The sequence below is a fragment of the Pseudophryne corroboree genome, chromosome 1 (assembly GCF_028390025.1).
Source record: "Pseudophryne corroboree isolate aPseCor3 chromosome 1, aPseCor3.hap2, whole genome shotgun sequence".
In the NCBI taxonomy this organism is placed as follows: Eukaryota; Metazoa; Chordata; class Amphibia; order Anura; family Myobatrachidae; genus Pseudophryne; species Pseudophryne corroboree.
In genome coordinates, this window is record NC_086444.1 from 1,070,151,452 (window position 1) to 1,070,171,393 (window position 19,942).

The 19,942-nt window shown below is 46.9% G+C and overlaps 1 protein-coding gene across 1 annotated transcript in view; it reads right to left on the reverse strand.

Moving 5' to 3' along the window:
* Positions 1–6,690: 6,690 nt before the first annotated feature.
* The window catches only part of ATP10D (ATPase phospholipid transporting 10D (putative)), a 226,649-nt gene continuing 213,397 nt past the window's right edge, over positions 6,691–19,942 (reverse strand). The window contains exon 23 of the mRNA XM_063920975.1: positions 6,691–10,368. Coding sequence (XP_063777045.1) covers positions 10,131–10,368 — 238 coding nt within the window. The 3' untranslated portion in view covers positions 6,691–10,130. The remainder of the gene's footprint in view (positions 10,369–19,942) is intronic.

Here is a 19,942-nt window from a genome sequence, read left to right on the forward strand (position 1 = left end):
AAGGGGGGTCGGCGGCGCGGCTCCGGGACGAACCCCAGGGTGAGACCTGTGTTCCGACTCCCTCTGGAGCTAATGGTGTCCAGTAGCCAAAGAAGCCAATCCATCCTGCACGCAGGTGAGTTCACTTCTCTCCCCTAAGTCCCTCGTAGCAGTGAGCCTGTTGCCAGCAGGACTCACTGAAAATAAAAAACCTAACAAACTTTTACTCTAAGCAGCTCTTTAGGAGAGCCACCTAGATTGCACCCTTCTCGGCCGGGCACAAAAATCTAACTGAGGCTTGGAGGAGGGTCATAGGGGGAGGAGCCAGTGCACACCACCTGATCCTAAAGCTTTTACTTTTGTGCCCTGTCTCCTGCGGAGCCGCTATTCCCCATGGTCCTGACGGAGTCCCCAGCATGGTCCTGACGGAGTCCCCAGCATTCACTAGGACGTTAGAGAAAATAAGAATTTACTTACCGATAATTCTATTTCTCGTAGTCCGTAGTGGATGCTGGGGACTCCGTAAGGACCATGGGGAATAGCGGCTCCGCAGGAGACTGGGCACATCTAAAGAAAGCTTTAGGACTATCTGGTGTGCACTGGCTCCTCCCCCTATGACCCTCCTCCAAGCCTCAGTTAGGATACTGTGCCCGGACGAGCGTACACAATAAGGAAGGATTTTGAATCCCGGGTAAGACTCATACCAGCCACACCAATCACACTGTACAACTTGTGATCTGAACCCAGTTAACAGCATGATAACAGAGGAGCCTCTAGAAAAGATGGCTCACTACAGCAATAACCCGATTTTTTGGTAACAATAACTATGTACCAGTATTGCAGACAATCCGCACTTGGGATGGGCGCCCAGCATCCACTACGGACTACGAGAAATAGAATTATCGGTAAGTAAATTCTTATTTTCTCTAACGTCCTAAGTGGATGCTGGGGACTCCGTAAGGACCATGGGGATTATACCAAAGCTCCCAAACGGGCGGGAGAGTGCGGATGACTCTGCAGCACCAATTGAGAGAACTCCAGGTCCTCCTCAGCCAGGGTATCAATTTTGTAGAATTTTACAAACGTATTTGCTCCTGACCAAGTAGCTGCTCGGCAAAGTTGTAAAGCCGAGACCCCTCGGGCAGCCGCCCAAGATGAGCCCACCTTCCTTGTGGAGTGGGCATTTACAGATTTTTGGCTGTGGCAGGCCTGCCACAGAATGTGCAAGCTGAATTGTACTACAAATCCAACGAGCAATAGTCTGCTTAGAAGCAGGAGCACCCAGCTTGTTGGGTGCATACAGGATAAACAGCGAGTCAGATTTTCTGACTCCAGCCGTCCTGGAAACATATATTTTCAGGGCCCTGACAACGTCTAGCAACTTGGAGTCCTCCAAGTCCCTAGTAGCCGCAGGCACTACAATAGGTTGGTTCAGGTGAAACGTTGAAACCACCTTAGGGAGAAACTGAGGACGAGTCCTCAATTCCGCCCTGTCCGAATGGAAAATCAGATAAGGGCTTTTACAGGATAAAGCTGCCAATTCTGACACGCGCCTGGCCCAGGCCAGGGCCAACAGCATGACCACTTTCCATGTGAGATATTTTAACTCCACAGATTTAAGTGGTTCAAACCAATGTGACTTTTGGAACCCAAAAAACTACATTGAGATCCCAAAGTGCCACTGGAGGCACAAAAGGAGGCTGTATATGCAGTACCCCTTTTACAAACGTCTGAACTTCAGGGACTGAAGCTAGTTCTTTTTGGAAGAAAATTGACAGGGCCGTAATGGACCCCAATTTCAGGCCCATAGACACTCCTGTTTGCAGGAAATGTAGGAATCGACCCAGTTGAATTTCCTCCGTCGGGCCTTACTGGCCTCGCACCACGCAACATATTTTCGCCAAATGCGGTGATAACGTTTTGCGGTTACATCCTTCCTGGCTTTGATCAGGATAGGGATGACTTCATCCGGAATGCCTTTTTTTCCTTCAGGATCCGGCGTTCAACCGCCATGCCGTCAAACGCAGCCGCGGTAAGTCTTGGAACAGACAGGGTCCTTGTTGGAGCAGGTCCCTTCTTAGAGGTAGAGGCCACGGATCCTCCGTGAGCATCTCTTGAAGTTCCGGTTACCAAGTCCTTCTTGGCCAATCCGGAGCCACGAATATAGTGCTTACTCCTCTCCATCTTATCAATCTCAGTACCTTGGGTATGAGAGGCAGAGGAGGGAACACATACACTGACTGGTACACCCACGGTGTTACCAGAGCGTCTACAGCTATTGCCTGAGGGTCCCTTGACCTGGCGCAATACCTGTCGAGTTTTTCCCAACGGTTTATAATCATGTGGAAGACTTCTGGGTGAAGTCCCCACTCTCCCGGGTGAAGGTCGTGCTGAGGAAGTCTGCTTCCTAGTTGTCCACTCCCGGAATGAATACTGCTGACAGTGCTATCACATGATTTTCCGCCCAGCGAAGAATCCTTGCAGCTTCTGCCATTGCCCTCCTGCTTCTTGTGCCACCCTGTCTGTTTACGTGGGTGACTGCCGTGATGTTGTCCGACTGGATCAACACCGGCTGACCTTGAAGCAGAGGTCTTGCTAAGCTTAGAGCATTGTAAATGGCCCTTAGCTTCAGGATATTTATGTGAAGTGATGTCTCCAGGCTTGACCATAAGCCAGGATATTCCTTCCCTGTGTGACTGCTCCCCAGCCTCGCAGGCTGGCATCCGTGGTCACCAGGACCCAGTCCTGAATGCCGAATCTGCGGCCCTCTAGAAGATGAGCACTCTGCAACCACCACAGGAGGGACACCCTTGTCCTTGGTGACAGGGTTATCCGCTGATGCATCTGAAGATGCGACCCGGACCATTTGTCCAGCAGGTCCCACTGGAAAGTTCTTGCGTGGAATCTGCCGAATGGGATTGCTTCGTAGGAAGCCACCATTTTACCCAGAACCCTTGTGCATTGATGCACTGAGACTTGGCTCGGTTTTAGGAGGTTCCTGACTAGCTCGGATAACTCCCTGTCTTTCCCCTCCGGGAGAAACACCTTTTTCTGGACTGTGTCCAGGATCATCCCTAGGAACCGAAGACAAGTCGTCGGAACCAGCTGCGATTTTGGAATATTGAGAATCCAATCGTGCTGCCGCAACACTACCTGAGATAGTGCTACACCGACCTCCAACTGTTCCCTGGATCTTACCCTTATCAGGGAATCGTCCAAGTAAGGGATAACTAAAATTCCCTTCCTTTGAAGGAATATCATCATTTCGGCCATTACCTTGGTAAAGACCCGGGGTGCCGTGGACCATCCATACGGCAGCGTCTGAACTGATAGTGACAGTTCTGTACCATAAACCTGAGGTACCCTTGGTGAGAAGGGTAAATTTTGACATGAAGGTAAGCATCCTTGATGTCCCGAGACATCATGTAGTCCCCTTCTTCCAGGTTCGCAATCACTGCTCTGAGTGACTCAATCTTGAATTTGAACCTCTGTATGTAAGTGTTCAAAGATTTTAGATTTAGAATCGGTCTCACCGAGCCGTCCGGCTTCGGTACCACAACAGTGTGGAATAATACCCCGTTCCCTGTTGCAGGAGGGGTACCTTGATTATCACCTGCTGGGAATACAGCTTGTGAATGGCTTCCAAAACTGTCTCCCTGTCAGAAGGAGACATCGGTAAAGCCGACTTTAGGAAAACGGGAGGGGGAGACGTCTCGAATTCTAATTTGTACCCCTGAGATATCACCTGAAGGATCCAGGGGTCTACTTGCGAGTGAGCCCACTGCGCGCTGAAATTCATTGAGACGGGCCCCCCACCGTGCCTGATTCTGCTTGTAAAGCCCCAGCGTCATACTGAGGGCTTGGCAGAGGCGGGAGAGGGTTTCTGTTCCTGGGAACTGGATGATTTCTGCAGCCTTTTTCCTCTCCCTCTGTCACGGGGCAGAAATGAGGAACATTTTGCCCGCTTGTCCACGAAAAGACTGCGCCTGATAATACGGCGTCTTCTCATGTTGAGAGGCGACCTGGGGTACAAACGTGGATTTCCCAGCTGTTGCCGTGGCCACCAGGTCTGAAAGACCGACCCCAAATAACTCCTCCCCTTATTAAGGCAATACTTCCAAATGCCGTTTGGAATACGCATCACCTGACCACTGACGTGTCCATAACCCTCTACTGGTAGAAATGGACAACGCACTTAGACTTGATGCCAGTCGGCAAATATTCCGCTGTGCATCACGCATATATAGAAATGCATCTTTTAAATGCTCTATAGGCAAAAATATACTGTCCCTATCTAGGGTATCAATATTTTCAGTCAGGGAATCCGACCACGCCAACCCAGCACTGCACATCCAGGCTGAGGCGATTGCTGGTCGCAGTATAACACCAGTATGTGTGTAAATACATTTTAGGATACCCTCCTGCTTTCTATCAGCAGGATCCTTAAGGGCGGCCATCTCAGGAGAGGGTAGAGCCCTTACAAGCGTGTGAGCGCTTTATCCACCCTAGGGGGTGTTTCCCAACGCACCCTAACCTCTGGCGGGAAAGGATATAATGCCAATAACATTTTAGAAATTATCAGTTGTTATCGGGGGAAAACCATGCATCATCACACACCTCATTTAATTTCTCAGATTCAGGAAAACTACAGATAGTTTTTCCTCACCGAACATAATACCCCTTTTTGGTGGTACTCGTATTATCAGAAATGTGTAAAACATTTTTCATTGCCTCAATCATGTAACGTGTGGCCCTACTGGAAGTCACATTTGTCTCTTCACCGTCGACACTGGAGTCAGATTCCGTGTCGGCGTCTATATCTGCCATCTGAGGTAACGGGCGCTTTAGAGCCCCTGACGGCCTATGAGACGTCTGGACAGGCACAAGCTGAGTAGCCGGCTGTCTCATGTCAACCACTGTCTTTTATACAGAGCTGACACTGTCACGTAATTCCTTCCAACAGTTCATCCACTCAGGTGTCGACCCCCTAGGGGGTGACATCACTATTACAGGCAATCTGCTCCGTCTCCACATCATTTTTCTCCTCATACATGTCGACACAAACGTACCGACATACAGCACACACCAAAGCGCTATATATATACAGGGATAACCTTATATAAAAGTGTTTTTCCCCTTATAGCTGCTGTATTGTTAACACTGCGCCTAATTAGTGCCCCCCTCTCTTTTTTAACTCTTTCTGTAGTGTAGTGACTGCAGGGGAGAGCCAGGGGAGCTTCCCTCCAACTGAGCTGTGAGGGAAAATGGCGCCAGTGTGCTGAGGAGATAGGCTCCGCCCCTTTTTCGCGGACTTTTCTCCTGCTTTTTTATGGATTCTGGCAGGGGTTAAAATTCATCCATATAGCCCTGGGGGCTATATGTGATGTATTTTCGCCAGCCAAGGTGTTTTTATTGCTGCTCAGGGCGCCCCCCCCTAGCGCCCTGCACCCTCAGTGACCGAAGTGTGAAGTGTGCTGAGGAGCAATGGCGCACAGCTGCAGTGCTGTGCGCTACCTTGGTGAAGACAGGATGTCTTCTGCCGCCGATTTTCCGGACCTCTTCTGTCTTCTGGCTCTGTAAGGGGGCCGGCGGCGCGGCTCTGGGACCCATCCATGGCTGGGCCTGTGATCGTCCCTCTGGAGCTAATGTCCAGTAGCCTAAGAAGCCCAATCCACTCTGCACGCAGGTGAGTTCGCTTCTTCTCCCCTTAGTCCCTCGATGCAGTGAGCCTGTTGCCAGCAGGTCTCACTGAAAATATAAAACCTAAACTAAAACTTTCACTAAGAAGCTCAGGAGAGCCCCTAGTGTGCACCCTTCTCGTTTGGGCACAGAGATCTAACTGAGGCTTGGAGGAGGGTCATAGGGGGAGGAGCCAGTGCACACCAGATAGTCCTAAAGCTTTCTTTAGATGTGCCCAGTCTCCTGCGGAGCCGCTATTCCCCATGGTCCTTACGGAGTCCCCAGCATCCACTTAGGACGTTAGAGAAATATGTACCAGCATATAATAATTTCATGTATAATGTAAAACTGCATTTTACTGCAGCAGACAGTCTGACCGATGCAAAAGATCTTCATATAGTGACTTTATATACAGAGATTTTTACGGACAGATATGATAGATAATTTGTCTGTAGTTTCTCCCTGTACACTGACAGATTGATTATTTAATATGATAGATGATGTTTCTTCAGGAAATTATCTGTTGAAAAGAGAGAAAAAACAAAACCTTGCAATACACTTGAAAGATTGGAAAGATATCTGCTGAAAACAGTCGGCCAAATAAAACATGCTGGAATATCCAAAAAATGGACGTGGACATCTTCTTGGCTGGTTGTCAGTGATGGCTGATTATCTTTCATGTCCATACAATGACATCTTTCAAAATGTTTTTTTTTTTTTTTTTTTGATCTACCGATTTGCCAGGCTGTCACTCTATGGCCAAAATATCTTCCAATCATTTACAATTTATCCAAACCGCTTTATTGAGATCACTAAATGAACAACCAATGTGTCCGTGAAATCCAGACTTGAAAAGGGATTGAAACTTCCCATGGGATAAACCAACAGATTACTTATATACGACAAAATGAGAACAATAAGTGGTTATGAACCTAGCGCAAGCTACACTAACAAAAGCCATGATTTCCAGATGACATTGGTTATGCTATCTGCAGCACTCAAAGATTTTTCAATGAGATTACAAACACTCAATTACAGCAATTTTCTTTATTTGTATTTGCCAGCAATATATCTAATATATACAAGTAGTTACATGTAAACAGAATGCATAAAAACATTTGCTTTAAAAAACACGGTAAGAATACTTAAGGTGCACGGAGTCTGCATTGTTCTGGCTCATGGCTGCATGCTGAAATACTCTGCACAGGGAGGGGCTGTTACTACTAGGCATACATTTTCTAATACAGGCAGCAGTTCCAAGGAAATACATACATGCCATCACAGGTCCCAGCAACCATAACTGTGTAGTTCATTTGACCCCATAAAGGTGCTAGATGCATAGATTAAATAGAGAACCCTGAGCACAGCTCTTGTATAAAATGCTTTTAAAACGTCAAAGAAAAAAAATGATTGAGGACCACGTTAAGCCCTTTTCCGTTAATGTACTGTAGCAGCCAAATAGAGACAAAATCAATAGGGGGGGGGGGATTACAGATACATTGCTCTCTCAATCCCACATCTCGTTCCGGTGGGCCCTGCAGCGACAGATACCAACATGCTGCAAAGCCGTCCACAGTTCTTATACTCACCCACAGAGCCCTACTGCAAACCTATGGACGGGCCTCAGTCTTAGAGCGCTGAGCAGAATACTGACATTGGGTAATTATTTCCAGTGCATGGGGTCATACTTAGTTACCCAAAGCTCCAATAAAGGTGGAGGAGTCTTTAAGTTCCGACAGGACTCAGGGACTTTCACATATATATTTACGCATCTTCTAAAACGTTAGACATGAAAAATTATAGCCAAATTCTGGTAAAATATTTTATAAAAAACAAAAACCCTATTAATACTGAGCTTGTATTGGCATTACAGTAGAACATAACCAAAGTGCATTAAGGGCCTACTGACCTGAAAGGGAGACAAAATTAATAGACGTCTTCAAAAAGTCACAATGTTATGAATAGAGCCATTATCTGTATAGTATTTGCAGCTGGGTACAAAATATTTCATACTTTAAAGCTATTTCTGAGGGGCTGCGTGCAGGGGATGCGGTCAGCATCCCAGCGGTCTGGATGCCGGCAGTCATGTGACCAACGCCGGAATCCTGACACCACACAAAATCCCGGTGCTGGAACACAGACATCCTGAGGGTAAGTATTGAGGGGAAGGTTATAGTTAGGGCCCTGAGTGGGGGATAGGGTTAGGCACTAGAGGGGTGATAAGCCGTAGCCGCCACCCCCACTATCTTCGCTCTAGCCGCCACCTCAGGCGGGTTAGGGCAGGGGACATGGGAGGGGTAAATTAGTTACCCTGTCCCCGATTGGCATTCTAAAAGTCAGGATGCCGCTGTCTATCATGTGACCACTGGCATTGAGTATCACTCCCGCTTGCAGGTTCCTTTCAGAATTTAATATAAAAAAATAATAAAAAGCGGTACCTAAAATAAATGTTTGTGGTATTCCAGTCATATCTGGATTTTGCATTTTTATGGTTACACAAAGCATGCGTTCTTCTAAGGGTAACCACAAAACAGTTACTAAGTTCAAATAAATAGATGGTTCCAAAGTATTAGTCAAAAGAAGCACTGCCACTATTGGACTGTATTCCTTTATTGTTCTAATCAAGGCGATCAGAAGCCACTAGTTTCCTGTTGTCTACTTTATATGTTTGAGACAAGCGGTTCCCTGTAAAACTAGAGTCAAGTGTCATGTGCAGAACATGCTAAAGTTACGCATTCTGCTCAAAATGATGGCACTTCTTTCAATGATCATGTATACAATAATGTATGAATTATCAATATCCACGTTTTTTTTGGGGTGGCTGAAAATAAGTTGGCATTTGTTCACAGAATCAATTATTTCCAGCTTTGTAGATATCTGAAATAGGAAGCCCAATACCTAGGGGAAAAAAGTCCTAAGCAATCAGTGTATTTTGCTTTGAATAGTGTTAACTGTTGGTCTATTTACTAAGCCTTGGATGGAGATAAACTGGATGGAGATAAAGTACCAGCCAATCAGCTCCATTTTCAAATCCAACCTGTAACATGACAGGAGCTGATTAGCTGGTACTTTAACTTCGTCCACTTTATCTCCATCCAAGGCTTAGTAAATAGACCCCTAAATCTCCTGCTTAACATGTCGATAACGGTCAGCTTTTGCTGGTGTAGTGAATCCTCAAGGAAATAGCATATTGAGTTGCCATCCATAAATTTTTCATGCAACAAGTAGAACAGCAACTGTCCAAGTAATATGTTGGTACACTAATATATGTATTCTAGTTAAAATCCCATAAAAATGACGGACACCAGGTCCGGATTATATTAGGATTGCGGCCCCTACTCACCATCCCTACTTTGAGCTGTGACAGCTTCCAGCACACAAAGGAATTATTTGGTCCGTATGGCGGCCTCTAGTGGCTGGCAGCGCTCATTACAGAGGTGAGGAGCAGATTTGGCTTTTATAATATAGAATATAGCTAGTGTTCATGGAAAAATATTGAGTCTTCATTTTTTAAAGGCACTAATTCTAAAGCTTTTCAAACTTAATACCTTTGAAGGACACAAGAAAAGTTCATAGAGATGAAATATGCAAAAACTGAACATTCATCAAGACATTCAACTTGTACATTACGCCTAATGTCAATTAGAGAGATTTTCACAATTAGCTGGGGAAAGCCAGTCAGTCATGCTGAAATAACAGACCTGAGCTATTTCAGGGTGATTTTTACTACATTACACCTAGATATGGGGATAATGTACAGTATTAGTTATATCCTAGTTTGTGTAGAGGGAGTTTGGCAATAATGCATCGTTATCCTGGGCTAAGTAAGACTTGTCAAGCCAGCGTTCTAGGACCAACACTAAGGGGTAGATTAACTAACCCGCAGTTTACCAAAGCAGTCAATGAGAATCCATGGCTTTGACCGATTGATTTTATGCAACATAAATATTTTTGTTGCCACTGTAAATCCATTGGTCAAAACCACCAATCAGTAGCTTTGACAAATTGACAAGTAGTAAACCTACTACCAATACTCGCCTAGAAAATGTAAGAATCTTTAATTCCTGCCAAATATCCAAGTATTCCCAGGTGACCATATCATCCAGATTTTTTATATGTCCAAAACACATTGGAAACATGCAAGATGTAACAAAACAAAAATGTATCAGAAAGCGGATAAGTCAAGACCTGACCAGAGGAGGCCTCTTTCCTTCACCAAGTCACAGTTGGCTCCTTTTTTTCCCACTGAAGGCTTTGGGAAAATGTTTGTGTAGAGATGATGATTCTCTTACGTGTCTGATAGGAGCCACTCATCTCTCCAGAGGTCTGCAGTCTAGCACCAGGAATGAAATGCAACACTTCTCTTTTTTTCATTTAGTTATCCCTTAAATAAAAACACTGAAAGTTGATTGTGACAGCATATGGGAAACAGAGTATTAGTGCCTTTATATCCCCAGCATTACAAGATGCTGCTATCGCACATCCTGGCTGGCATGTTGAAATTCCCTTGCAGACAGCATACAATCAGTCTCTAAATCTTCCCTTGTTGGTATGCTGCCCTCTGCTGGCACTGCATGGAATGAGGTATTATCATCCTTTATCCAGTCTTCAATTGCATGCGAGCGTGCTTCAGGTTTCATCACATCCAGTTGCTTAGCTCTATGCTGCGGAGTGGGAAACACTGATCCTTGAAATACTCGGTAGACATACCTACATATAGAGAGGGGGGGAAGGGGGTCATAAATAGTGAAATTATGATCACCACTTTAAAATATTTGGCAAAAGGAGGCACATGAAACAATAACCAGTGGATTTATTAAATGTAGTTCCTTAGAGATCAGAGGTATTCAAACTATACTATGGTTTTGCAGGTAATCATCTTTCAACTGCACAACCTATCAAAGGCATACTGATGGGATTCTATCCATGTTTTGTTCAAAGTAGTAAGCTGGCGATATATAAACAGCTAATAATAATATTAATAAACACTTTGGCAACAAAAGAATATTCAAATACATTTTTAATTTATGGTCATTATCTTGTACAAAACCAACAAAAAAATAGGATTTTGGTATCTACCGGTAAATCCTTTTCTCCTAGTCCGTAGAGGATGCTGGGGACTCCAAAAGGACCATGGGGTATAGACGGATCCGCAGGAGCTTGGGGCACACTATAAAGACTTAAACTGGGTGTGAACTGGCTCCTCCCTCTATGCCCCTCCTCCAGACCTCAGTTAGAAAACTGTGCCCAGGAGAGATGGACATTTCGAGAAAAGAATTTATAATATAAACACCGTGAGAGTTATACCAGCTCACACCACAAATATACCGCAAGACATGGCCTTCAACAGAACACCAGCCCACGGTTTGAAAAACATACAGCCATATGCTGAGATAATACGCAACACAACCTGTGTGTCAACCCAACCAATAATAAGAAACCACATGCCATGGCCTGAACAACGTCAGCAATAACCTGACAGAGAAGAAACACCACAAAGTGCAACCCAATCAATAACTGCAGACACAGTACGCATTGGGACGGGCGCCCAGCATCCTCTACGAACTAGGAGAAAAGGATTTACCGGTAGGTACTAAAATCCTATTCTCTCTTACATCCTAGAGGATGCTGGGGACTCCAAAAGGACCATGGGGTCTATACCAAAGCTCCAGAACGGGCGGGAGAGTGCGGACGACTCTGCAGCACCGATTGAGCAAACATGAGGTCCCCATCATCCAGGGTATCAACCTTATAGAACTTAGCAGAGGTGTTTGAACCCCGACCAAGTAGCCGCTCGGCAAAGTTAACCCGCCGAGACACCTCAGGCATCCGCCCAAGAAGAGCCCATCTTCCTAGTAGAATGGGTCTCCCCCGACTTCGGTAACGGCAATCCAGCCGTAGAACTAGCACACCGAAACACATCACAGATGCAGCGTGCATCAGACTGCAGAGACGCAGGCGCCTCAAACACGCTGGGAGCATACCGGACAAACAGAGCCTCTGTTTCCCCAAACTGAGCCCAATTGGCGACATAAATCTTCAAAGCCCTGACTACATCGGGAGACATTGAAACAGCCAATGCTGAAGTGACCACAGACATCAAAATAGGCAGGTCTTCGAAAAACACAGACGACCCTATTCCGAAGGAACACCAACCGAGTTCTCCTACTATCCACTTGGAAAAGGAACGGGGCTCTTGTGAAACAAGCCGCCACTTTCGACAACGCCTTGCGGTCGGCCAAAATACAAAAGCATGACCACTCTCCAAGAGAGAGATTTCAACAGAACCTACAGAAAAGGTTCCAAACAGTAAAACACCAGAAACGCAACACTACACCAAGATCCCACGGTGCCCATGGGGCACAAACGAAGGTTGGATGTGTAAACTCCTTTCACGAAAGTCGGAACTTACGGAAAGGTAGCCAATACCAGTTTATAAGGCCACAACTGCCCTAAAACGGAGCCAAACTTTAGGCCTATATCCACACCTGCTCGCAAAGAAAGGAAAAGACCGACTTAGCTGAAAACCTTCCGCAGGAACCTTCTCAGATTCACACTAAGACACATATTTGCGCCAAATATTGCGGCAAGGCTTCGTCGATACTTCTTTGTAGTCAAAAGAAGGGTGGAAATTACCACACTGGGAATAACCATTCGGACTAAGATATGATGTACAACTGCCATGCCGTCAAACGCAGCAGCGGTAAGTTCTGATACACGCCCCGATCTAGACGTAAAAGTTCCTCCCTTAAAGGAAGAGGCCCGTGATCTTCTATGAATACATCTTGAAGAACTGGATATCAAGCCCTCCTTGACTAGATCGGAACAATGAGGATCGCCGGAACCCCCGACCCTCTGGCTTTTACCACCTTCAGCAGAGTGAAAACGGATGGAACACCTAGACAGACTAAAAACACCCAAGGTACCACGAGGGCGTCCACTGCCATAGCTTGAGTGTCCCCTAACCCGGAACCATATTCCGGAGATCACTTGTTGAGGCGAGATCTCAATATGCCCTAATGAGGCATTCCTCAAAGACCTGTCACTTCCGTGAAACTTCTCGACGACTACAGTATTTCCCCCAGATGGAGAGCACTTCTGTAGAGGAAATCCATTTCTCCGTCAATTACATACGGGGCGAAGACTGCTAATATAACGTAAACCAGTCTTTTCACCCAGCAGAAAACAATTTCAGCTTTTGCCGTTGCCGCTTTACTCCTTGTTCTGTCCTAGCGACCTACAGACGCCCCTGCTGTCAAGACATCTGACAGAATTAACACGGGTAGATCATGCAGAATATGTTCGTTGAAAACAACTCTTAATGCAAGAAACTTATTGTAGACAAGTTACTCAGCTTGACCTCTTACTCTGGAAACCTTCCCATGTAAGGACTGCTCCCCAGGCTCAGAGATCTGCCTACATGTACATCAGGATCTAAATCTGGATCCCAAACCTTCATCCCCCCAGGAGGCGAGAACTGAGCAGATACCTCTGAAGTGACATCCTGGCCATTATAAATATATTCAGGTTCCCATGCCGGTGAAACACGGCCCACATTCCCAACAGTTACCGTGAAATAACTTCTTAACTTCTTCAACAAAGGAACACACTGATGAAGTGGCACTGCAAATCTGATCCGAGTCAGGATCCTCAGACAGCTTCCCACCGGAAACACAGAACCTCCATCGTACCGTATCAACCCTGACACCACCTCCGACCTCTGGATCGTTGGGGACCACAGGCCTTCTCTGTGTTGAAGAACAGTCAGAGAGAAACAACGATTCTCACCACTTGTTTCTCGACTTCGCCTCAATCAGGTGAACATCTCAGTACAGAATAACAATGGCTCTTACTATTGAAAGAAACCATCATACTACTATCACTCCAGTGAAAAAACCAAGACAATCCTGGCTTTCCTCCAGGTAAAGTGAATGCGTAGCACAATGCAGGGAAAATATATTTTTTGTATTTTTTTATTTTATTTTACCGGGACAGGATGATAATTCCCGAACCCGGCGCAGCTCCGAAGAGCGTCACGTATTACCTCCCCTTCCAAAAAGGGCAACGTTAATATCCATTAGAGAATCAGAGAGGTGAAACACCTGTAACTCCAGAACATCCCCCTTTCGAATTCGTAAATAACGCACAGTTCTAGTCTATTACCAGACTAAGTGGAAGTAGTAACTGAGTCCTCACCGGAGCGGGGTCCCATCATATAGACTCTGCGACCTGCGGTGTATGTGGCAAAACAGCACCGACATCCTCTTCTGCGAACCTAATAAGGCTGCAGAACTCTTACCTGTTCTCCTTCCACAGGCTGTACAGAAAAGGAAAAAAGAGCTGAATTTAACCGATTAAAATGACTGCATCCCACAAAAGAAGGCGTCACCAACCGTTGTGAGGGAAACTAACTCCCAAAGTTAGACTTACCAGGAATATCACCCGATTGACTGAACTGAGACATCCCCCCAAACAGCGGGACACCGTCCCAGGGAAACAGTCCAGTAACTCTCGGAATCAGCCTCAGCATTCCCCGGCTACCTTTCCTTTATACGTACAGCATCCTGCCGCAATAATAAAGAGAAGAACCAACCTGAGGAACCTCCCCTGTCTTTTTAGGGCAAATTTATCTGATGTCTTACCGAAAGAAACACTCCCTCATGTGCATGCAAAGTAAATAAGCCCACAACATAGGAAATTAATATCACTTCGCTTTCCTGTATACGATCCATTGAAATAGAGCCCCGTGTCGACCAGGCGTTGACCATCACAGTATTCTATCCGTGGCGGGAAAAGAACAAACCCTCAGACGTCTGGAAAGGGTGCGAATCACGGCCGACCTGGAGCAGTATCAACAGAGCGATCAGCACATGAGAAAGAATACTATTACCTCAGTATTCACTATAAATCATAGTATGAAAATAAATATTGCAATACACATATACACACATATCCTAATTATATATATATATATATATATATATATATATATATATACACATACACACACACACACACATATATATATATATATATATATATACACACACACATACACACACACAACATACATATAAGCGGATTGTCCGGGGCCTTCGGGTTCCCCGTGACAGCAATGGGTTCTGAACGTGTATGACCATGTACTGAATGCCCCAGTTGTGGATCTACCCGGAACCAATATAGTTGACAGAAAACCTCAGTATTCGTCGACACAGGGATTAGTAACCAGGCAAAATTTTATTCCTGCGACCCCCAGGGGACCGAGGAAAGTATACCTATGTACACCCGGTGAGAAAAGTTTGGGGCCGACAGTGCCACCCACATACTACTGCACCTCCCATATAGTATTTACTTTTTTCAAGCAAACCACTACCGAACTGATCCCACATTCGTCGGCGATGCCGACAGTGAACCCCATAGGTGTTTATGACAGAACACTCATGCCTGCCGACGCAAGTGAACTATAGTGGGTATAACGGACAGGGAGCACACATACAATACACACAATTATGATCCCAGACTATCTCAGAATAAACCAGTGTTCTAAAATCCAAACAACACTAAAAACTGTGCCCCCCCCTCCCCCCTTTGGTGAGGACAGAGAGACAATGGCGCCCCAGTGTGTGTGAGGGCTAAGCCCCGCCCCCCTCGGTGCGCTATAACCCCTTACCTGACCAATACAGGCTGGACTCTTATATAGTGTAAATACACTATATACGATCAAAACTGCCGTTCCCCCCCAGCGCCCTGCACCCAAGTAACACGTTGGAGTGTGGGAGCACCGGCGCGGGGCGCGACCGCCGCTACGACCGGTGGTATCGCCTGCGGCACCCGGGACTCCTAAAAAAAAATAAAAAAAAATAAAAAATATATATATATATACTGCCCAGGGGGGTCAATGGCGCGTAACGCGCTCTAACATGCTGGCGGGGGATAAGACACGGAGTCCAGGCACCGAACCTGCTTTCAAAGCCAGACTTAGTAAAAACCTCAGTAACCTGCTGCCCAGGGCTGTGAGTGCCGTTGTGGGAGCATGGAGCGCAGCGCGACCGCTGTACCTCCGTTACTGAAGTCTTCTGCCGTCACTGAAGTCTTCTGTTCTTCTAATACTCACCCGGCTTCTTTCTTCTGGCTTCTGTGAGGGGGGTGACGGCGCGGCTCCGGGAACAAGCAGCTAGGCGCACCAAGTGATCGAACCCTCGAGTTAATGGTGTCCAGTAGCCGCGAAGCAGAGCCCTTAAACTAAGAAGAAGTAGGTCTGCTTCTCTCCCCTCAGTTCCACGATGCAGGGAGCCTGTAGCCAGCAGGTCTCCCTGAAAATAAAAAACCTAACAAAGTCTTTTAGAGAAACTCGGTAGAGCTCCCCTAGTGTGTGACCCATCACTCCTGGGCACAAAGTCTAACTGAGGTCTGGAGGAGGGGCATAGAGGGAGGAGCCTGTTCACACCCAGTTTAAGTCTTTATAGTGTGCCCAAGCTCCTGCGGATCCGTCTATACCCCATGGTCCTTTTGGAGTCCCCAGCATCCTCTAGGACGTAAGAGAAAAGGAGATTTATGGTAGACTTACCATGGTTAAATCTTTCTGCGAGGTACACTGGATTCCACAGGGAATAACATCAGGGGTGTAGAGTTGGATCTTGATCCGAGACACCAACAGGCTAAAGCTTTGACTGTTCCCAGGATGCACTGCATCGCCTTCTCTATAGCCCCGCCTCCAGGCACTGGAGCGCCATTTCATTAACCAGTCCAATACAGTAGCAGGTAAAATAGAGACGGTAGATGTTAGCCACATAGCACCACATTCTCACGACAGGAGAAGGTACCAGCGGCTAATGCGATACAAACCCAAAGAAGCTAAGTGCGTCAGGGTGGGCGCCCTGTGGAATCCAGTGTACCTCGCAGAAAGACTTAACCATGGTAAGTTTACCATAAATCTTTTTTTCTGCAGCGGGGTACACTGGTATTCCACAGGGAATAACTTCGTGGATGTCCTACAGCAGTTCCTCATGGGAGGGGACGCACTGTAGCGGGTACAAGTACCCGGCGTACAAAAGAAGCATCCTGGGAGGCGGAAGTATCAAAAGGCATAGAACCTAATGAACGTGGACATACAGGACCACGTAGCCGCCTTGCACACTTGTTCTGCGGACGCGCCACGGCGGGCTGCCCAAGAAGGTCCAACCAACCGAGTAGAATGGGCCTTGATAGCAGCAGGAGCTGGGAACCCAGCCTGCGCATAAGCTTGTGCAATCACCATTCTAATCCATCTGGCCAAGGTCTGCTTATTTGCACGTTTGTGATAACCAAAAAGTACAAAAAGGGAATCAGACCTCCTGATGGAGGCAGTCCTCTCCACATAAAACACAGAGAGTACGTACCACATCCAAAGATTTTTCTTTGGGGGACAGACCAGAAGAGGTGAAGGCCGGAACCACAATCTCCTGGTTAAAGTGAAAAGATGACACCACCTTAGGCAAATAACCAGGGCGAGGTCGAAGAACAGCCCAGTCACGGTGAAAAATCAGAAAGGCTGGACGATAGGATAAAGTGCCTAAGTCCGACACCCTCCTAGCAGAGGCAATAGCCAACAGATAAACGACCTTAAGCGTAAGGCATTTAAGGTCCACAGACTCAAGAGGTTCAAATGGAGACTCTTGCAGGGCATTCAATACAACAGACCGATCCCATGGAGCCACAGGAGGGACATAGGGAGGCTGAATCCGCAGAAAACCCTGAATGAAAGTGTGATAGTCAAGAAGAGATGCAATTTTCTTCTGAAACCACACCGACAAGGCAGATATATGAACCTTACGGGAGGCCAGATGAAGGACCAAGCCTTGCTGGAGTGAAGCCAAAAGTCTTGAAGTTTTGAAAGTATGCGCATCATAATTCTTAGCAGCACACCAAGTGAAGTAAGAATTCCAGACCATGTAAAAAAATCAGAGCCGAAGCTAGTTTACGGGCTTTCAACATAGTTTGAATGACCGCCTCAGAGAAATCTTTTACTCTCAGGAGGAGTGATGCTTCAAGAGCCACGTCGTCAAAGCCAGTCTGGCCAAGTCCGGGTAGACACAAGGGCCCTGAACGAGGAGGTCTGGTCGTTGAAGTAGAAGAGGACGCTCTATCGAAAAACCCCGCAGGTCTGAGAACCAATGCCGTCTGGGCAACGCTGGAGCGACTAGAAGTAGTACGCCTCCTTCTTGTTTGAACTTCTGTATTTCCCTGGGCAGGAGTGACACTGGAGTGAACACATATGGCAGCTGAAAGTTCCATGTAATTGCTAGTGCGTCCACGAACGCTGCTTGAGGATTTCTTGTCCTTTCTCCGAAGACCGGAACCTTGTGATTGTGTCGAGATGCCATCAGGTCTACATCTGGTAGGCCCCACTTGTCCACTAGGAGTTGAAAGACTTCGGGATGAAGACTCCACTCTCCGGTATGCACGTCCTGATGACTGAGGAAGTCCGCTTCCCAGTTGAGGACTCCCGGAATGAACACTGCCGATATGGCTGGCAGATGGCGTTCTGCCCATTGGAGAATTTTTGACACTTCCATCATTGCCATCGACTTCGAGTGTCGCCTTGATGATTTATGTACGCCACCGTGGTGACGACGTCTGATTGTACTTGAACAGGCCTGTTCTGTACCAGAGGCAGGGCCAGGGTTAACGCATTGGACACTGCCCGCAATTCCAGAATGTTTATCAGGAGAGATTCCTCCTTGGTCCACGGACCCTGGAGAGTGTTGCTCCAACTCTGCGTCCCAACCTCGCAGACTGCCGTCTGTTGTTAGGAGGACCCAGTTGGAGATCCAGAAGGGACGGCCCCTGCTAAACTGTTGGTCCTGTAGCCACCAGCTCAGTGACAGACGAACCTCCCGAGTCAAGGAGATCATTTGAGACTTGATCCGTTGAGGCAGGACGTTCCACTTGGAAAGGATTAATCGTTGCAGAGGGCGGGAATGAAATTGAGCGAACCCTACTATGTCGAATGCCGACACCATGAGGCCTAGTATCGGATCCTGTGCTGAAGTTTCAGGACTTTCTCTGGTGACCAGAACAATCGGTTGCGTGTGTCCAGCAATGCCCCTAGATGCACCATGTTCTGAGTAGGAACCAGCGAGGACTTCTTCCAGTTGATGAGCCACCCGTGGGCTTGTAGGAATTGGACTGTCCGTTCCAGATGACTGAGGAGAACCTATGGGGAGTTTGCCAGGATCAGTAAGTTGTCCAGATACAGCATGATCCTAACAACTTAACGGCAGAGAAGAACAGTCATGACTGCCATGACCTTGGTGAAGATCCGAGGAGCCGTGGTCAGTCTGAAAGGCAAGGCCTGGAATTGATAATGTAGGTTGCCAATAGCAAACCGCAGATATTGCTGATGCGACATGGCAATAGGTATGTGCAGGTAAGCATCCTGTATGTCCAGGGATACTATATAGCACTTGGGCTTCATAGCCAATACAATAGAGCGCAGAGTTTCCATACGGAATTTGGATACCATCACAAATTTGTTCAAAGATTTGAGGTTGAGTATAGGCCGGAAGGACCCATTTGGTTTCTGACTAGAAACAGGGTTGAATAGTAACCCCTGCCTCTTTTGAGACTGAGGTACCGGCACAATCACTCCAGTATCTAGGAGAGATTGAACAACCAAGTGTAGAGTTTGTGCTTTCAGTGCATCCGAACGATAACCGTTGAGCAGAACCGTTGAGGGGGGAGTCTCTTGAAAGATTGCGTACCCATGAGAGACAACTTCCCGCACCCAGGCGTCCGAAGTGGTCCTTAACCAGGCCTGAGCGAACTGCAGAAGTCGGCATCCCACCCTGGGGTCCCCAAGGGGGATGCCCGCCCCATCATTCTGCAGGCTTGTCCTGTTTGGAAGCAGGCTTGTCCTGTTTGGAAGCAGGCGGACGGGTGGCCCAAGATTGCTTAGACTTGGGCTTGGTGATTTTGGAAGTACGAGCATGTCTCGGATACACCTGACCCTTTGCTTTTCCTGGAGGTCGAAAGGAACGAAAAGTGGTACTCTTAGCCTTCGAAGAAGAAGTATTAGTACTTTGGAGAAATGTAGTCTCGGCGGCTGTTGTCACGATCTTGTTCAGATCCTCCTCAAATAGTATGTCCCCCTTAAAAGGGAGCACCTCCAAGGTCTTTTTGGAGTCCAGGTCCACTTTCCAGGACTTTAACCAAAGAATCCGACGAGCCAGGATAGACGTACTGTAGTAGACGCCTTGGCTGCCATTACACCGGCATCAGAGGCCGCATCCTGAATATAGTGAGA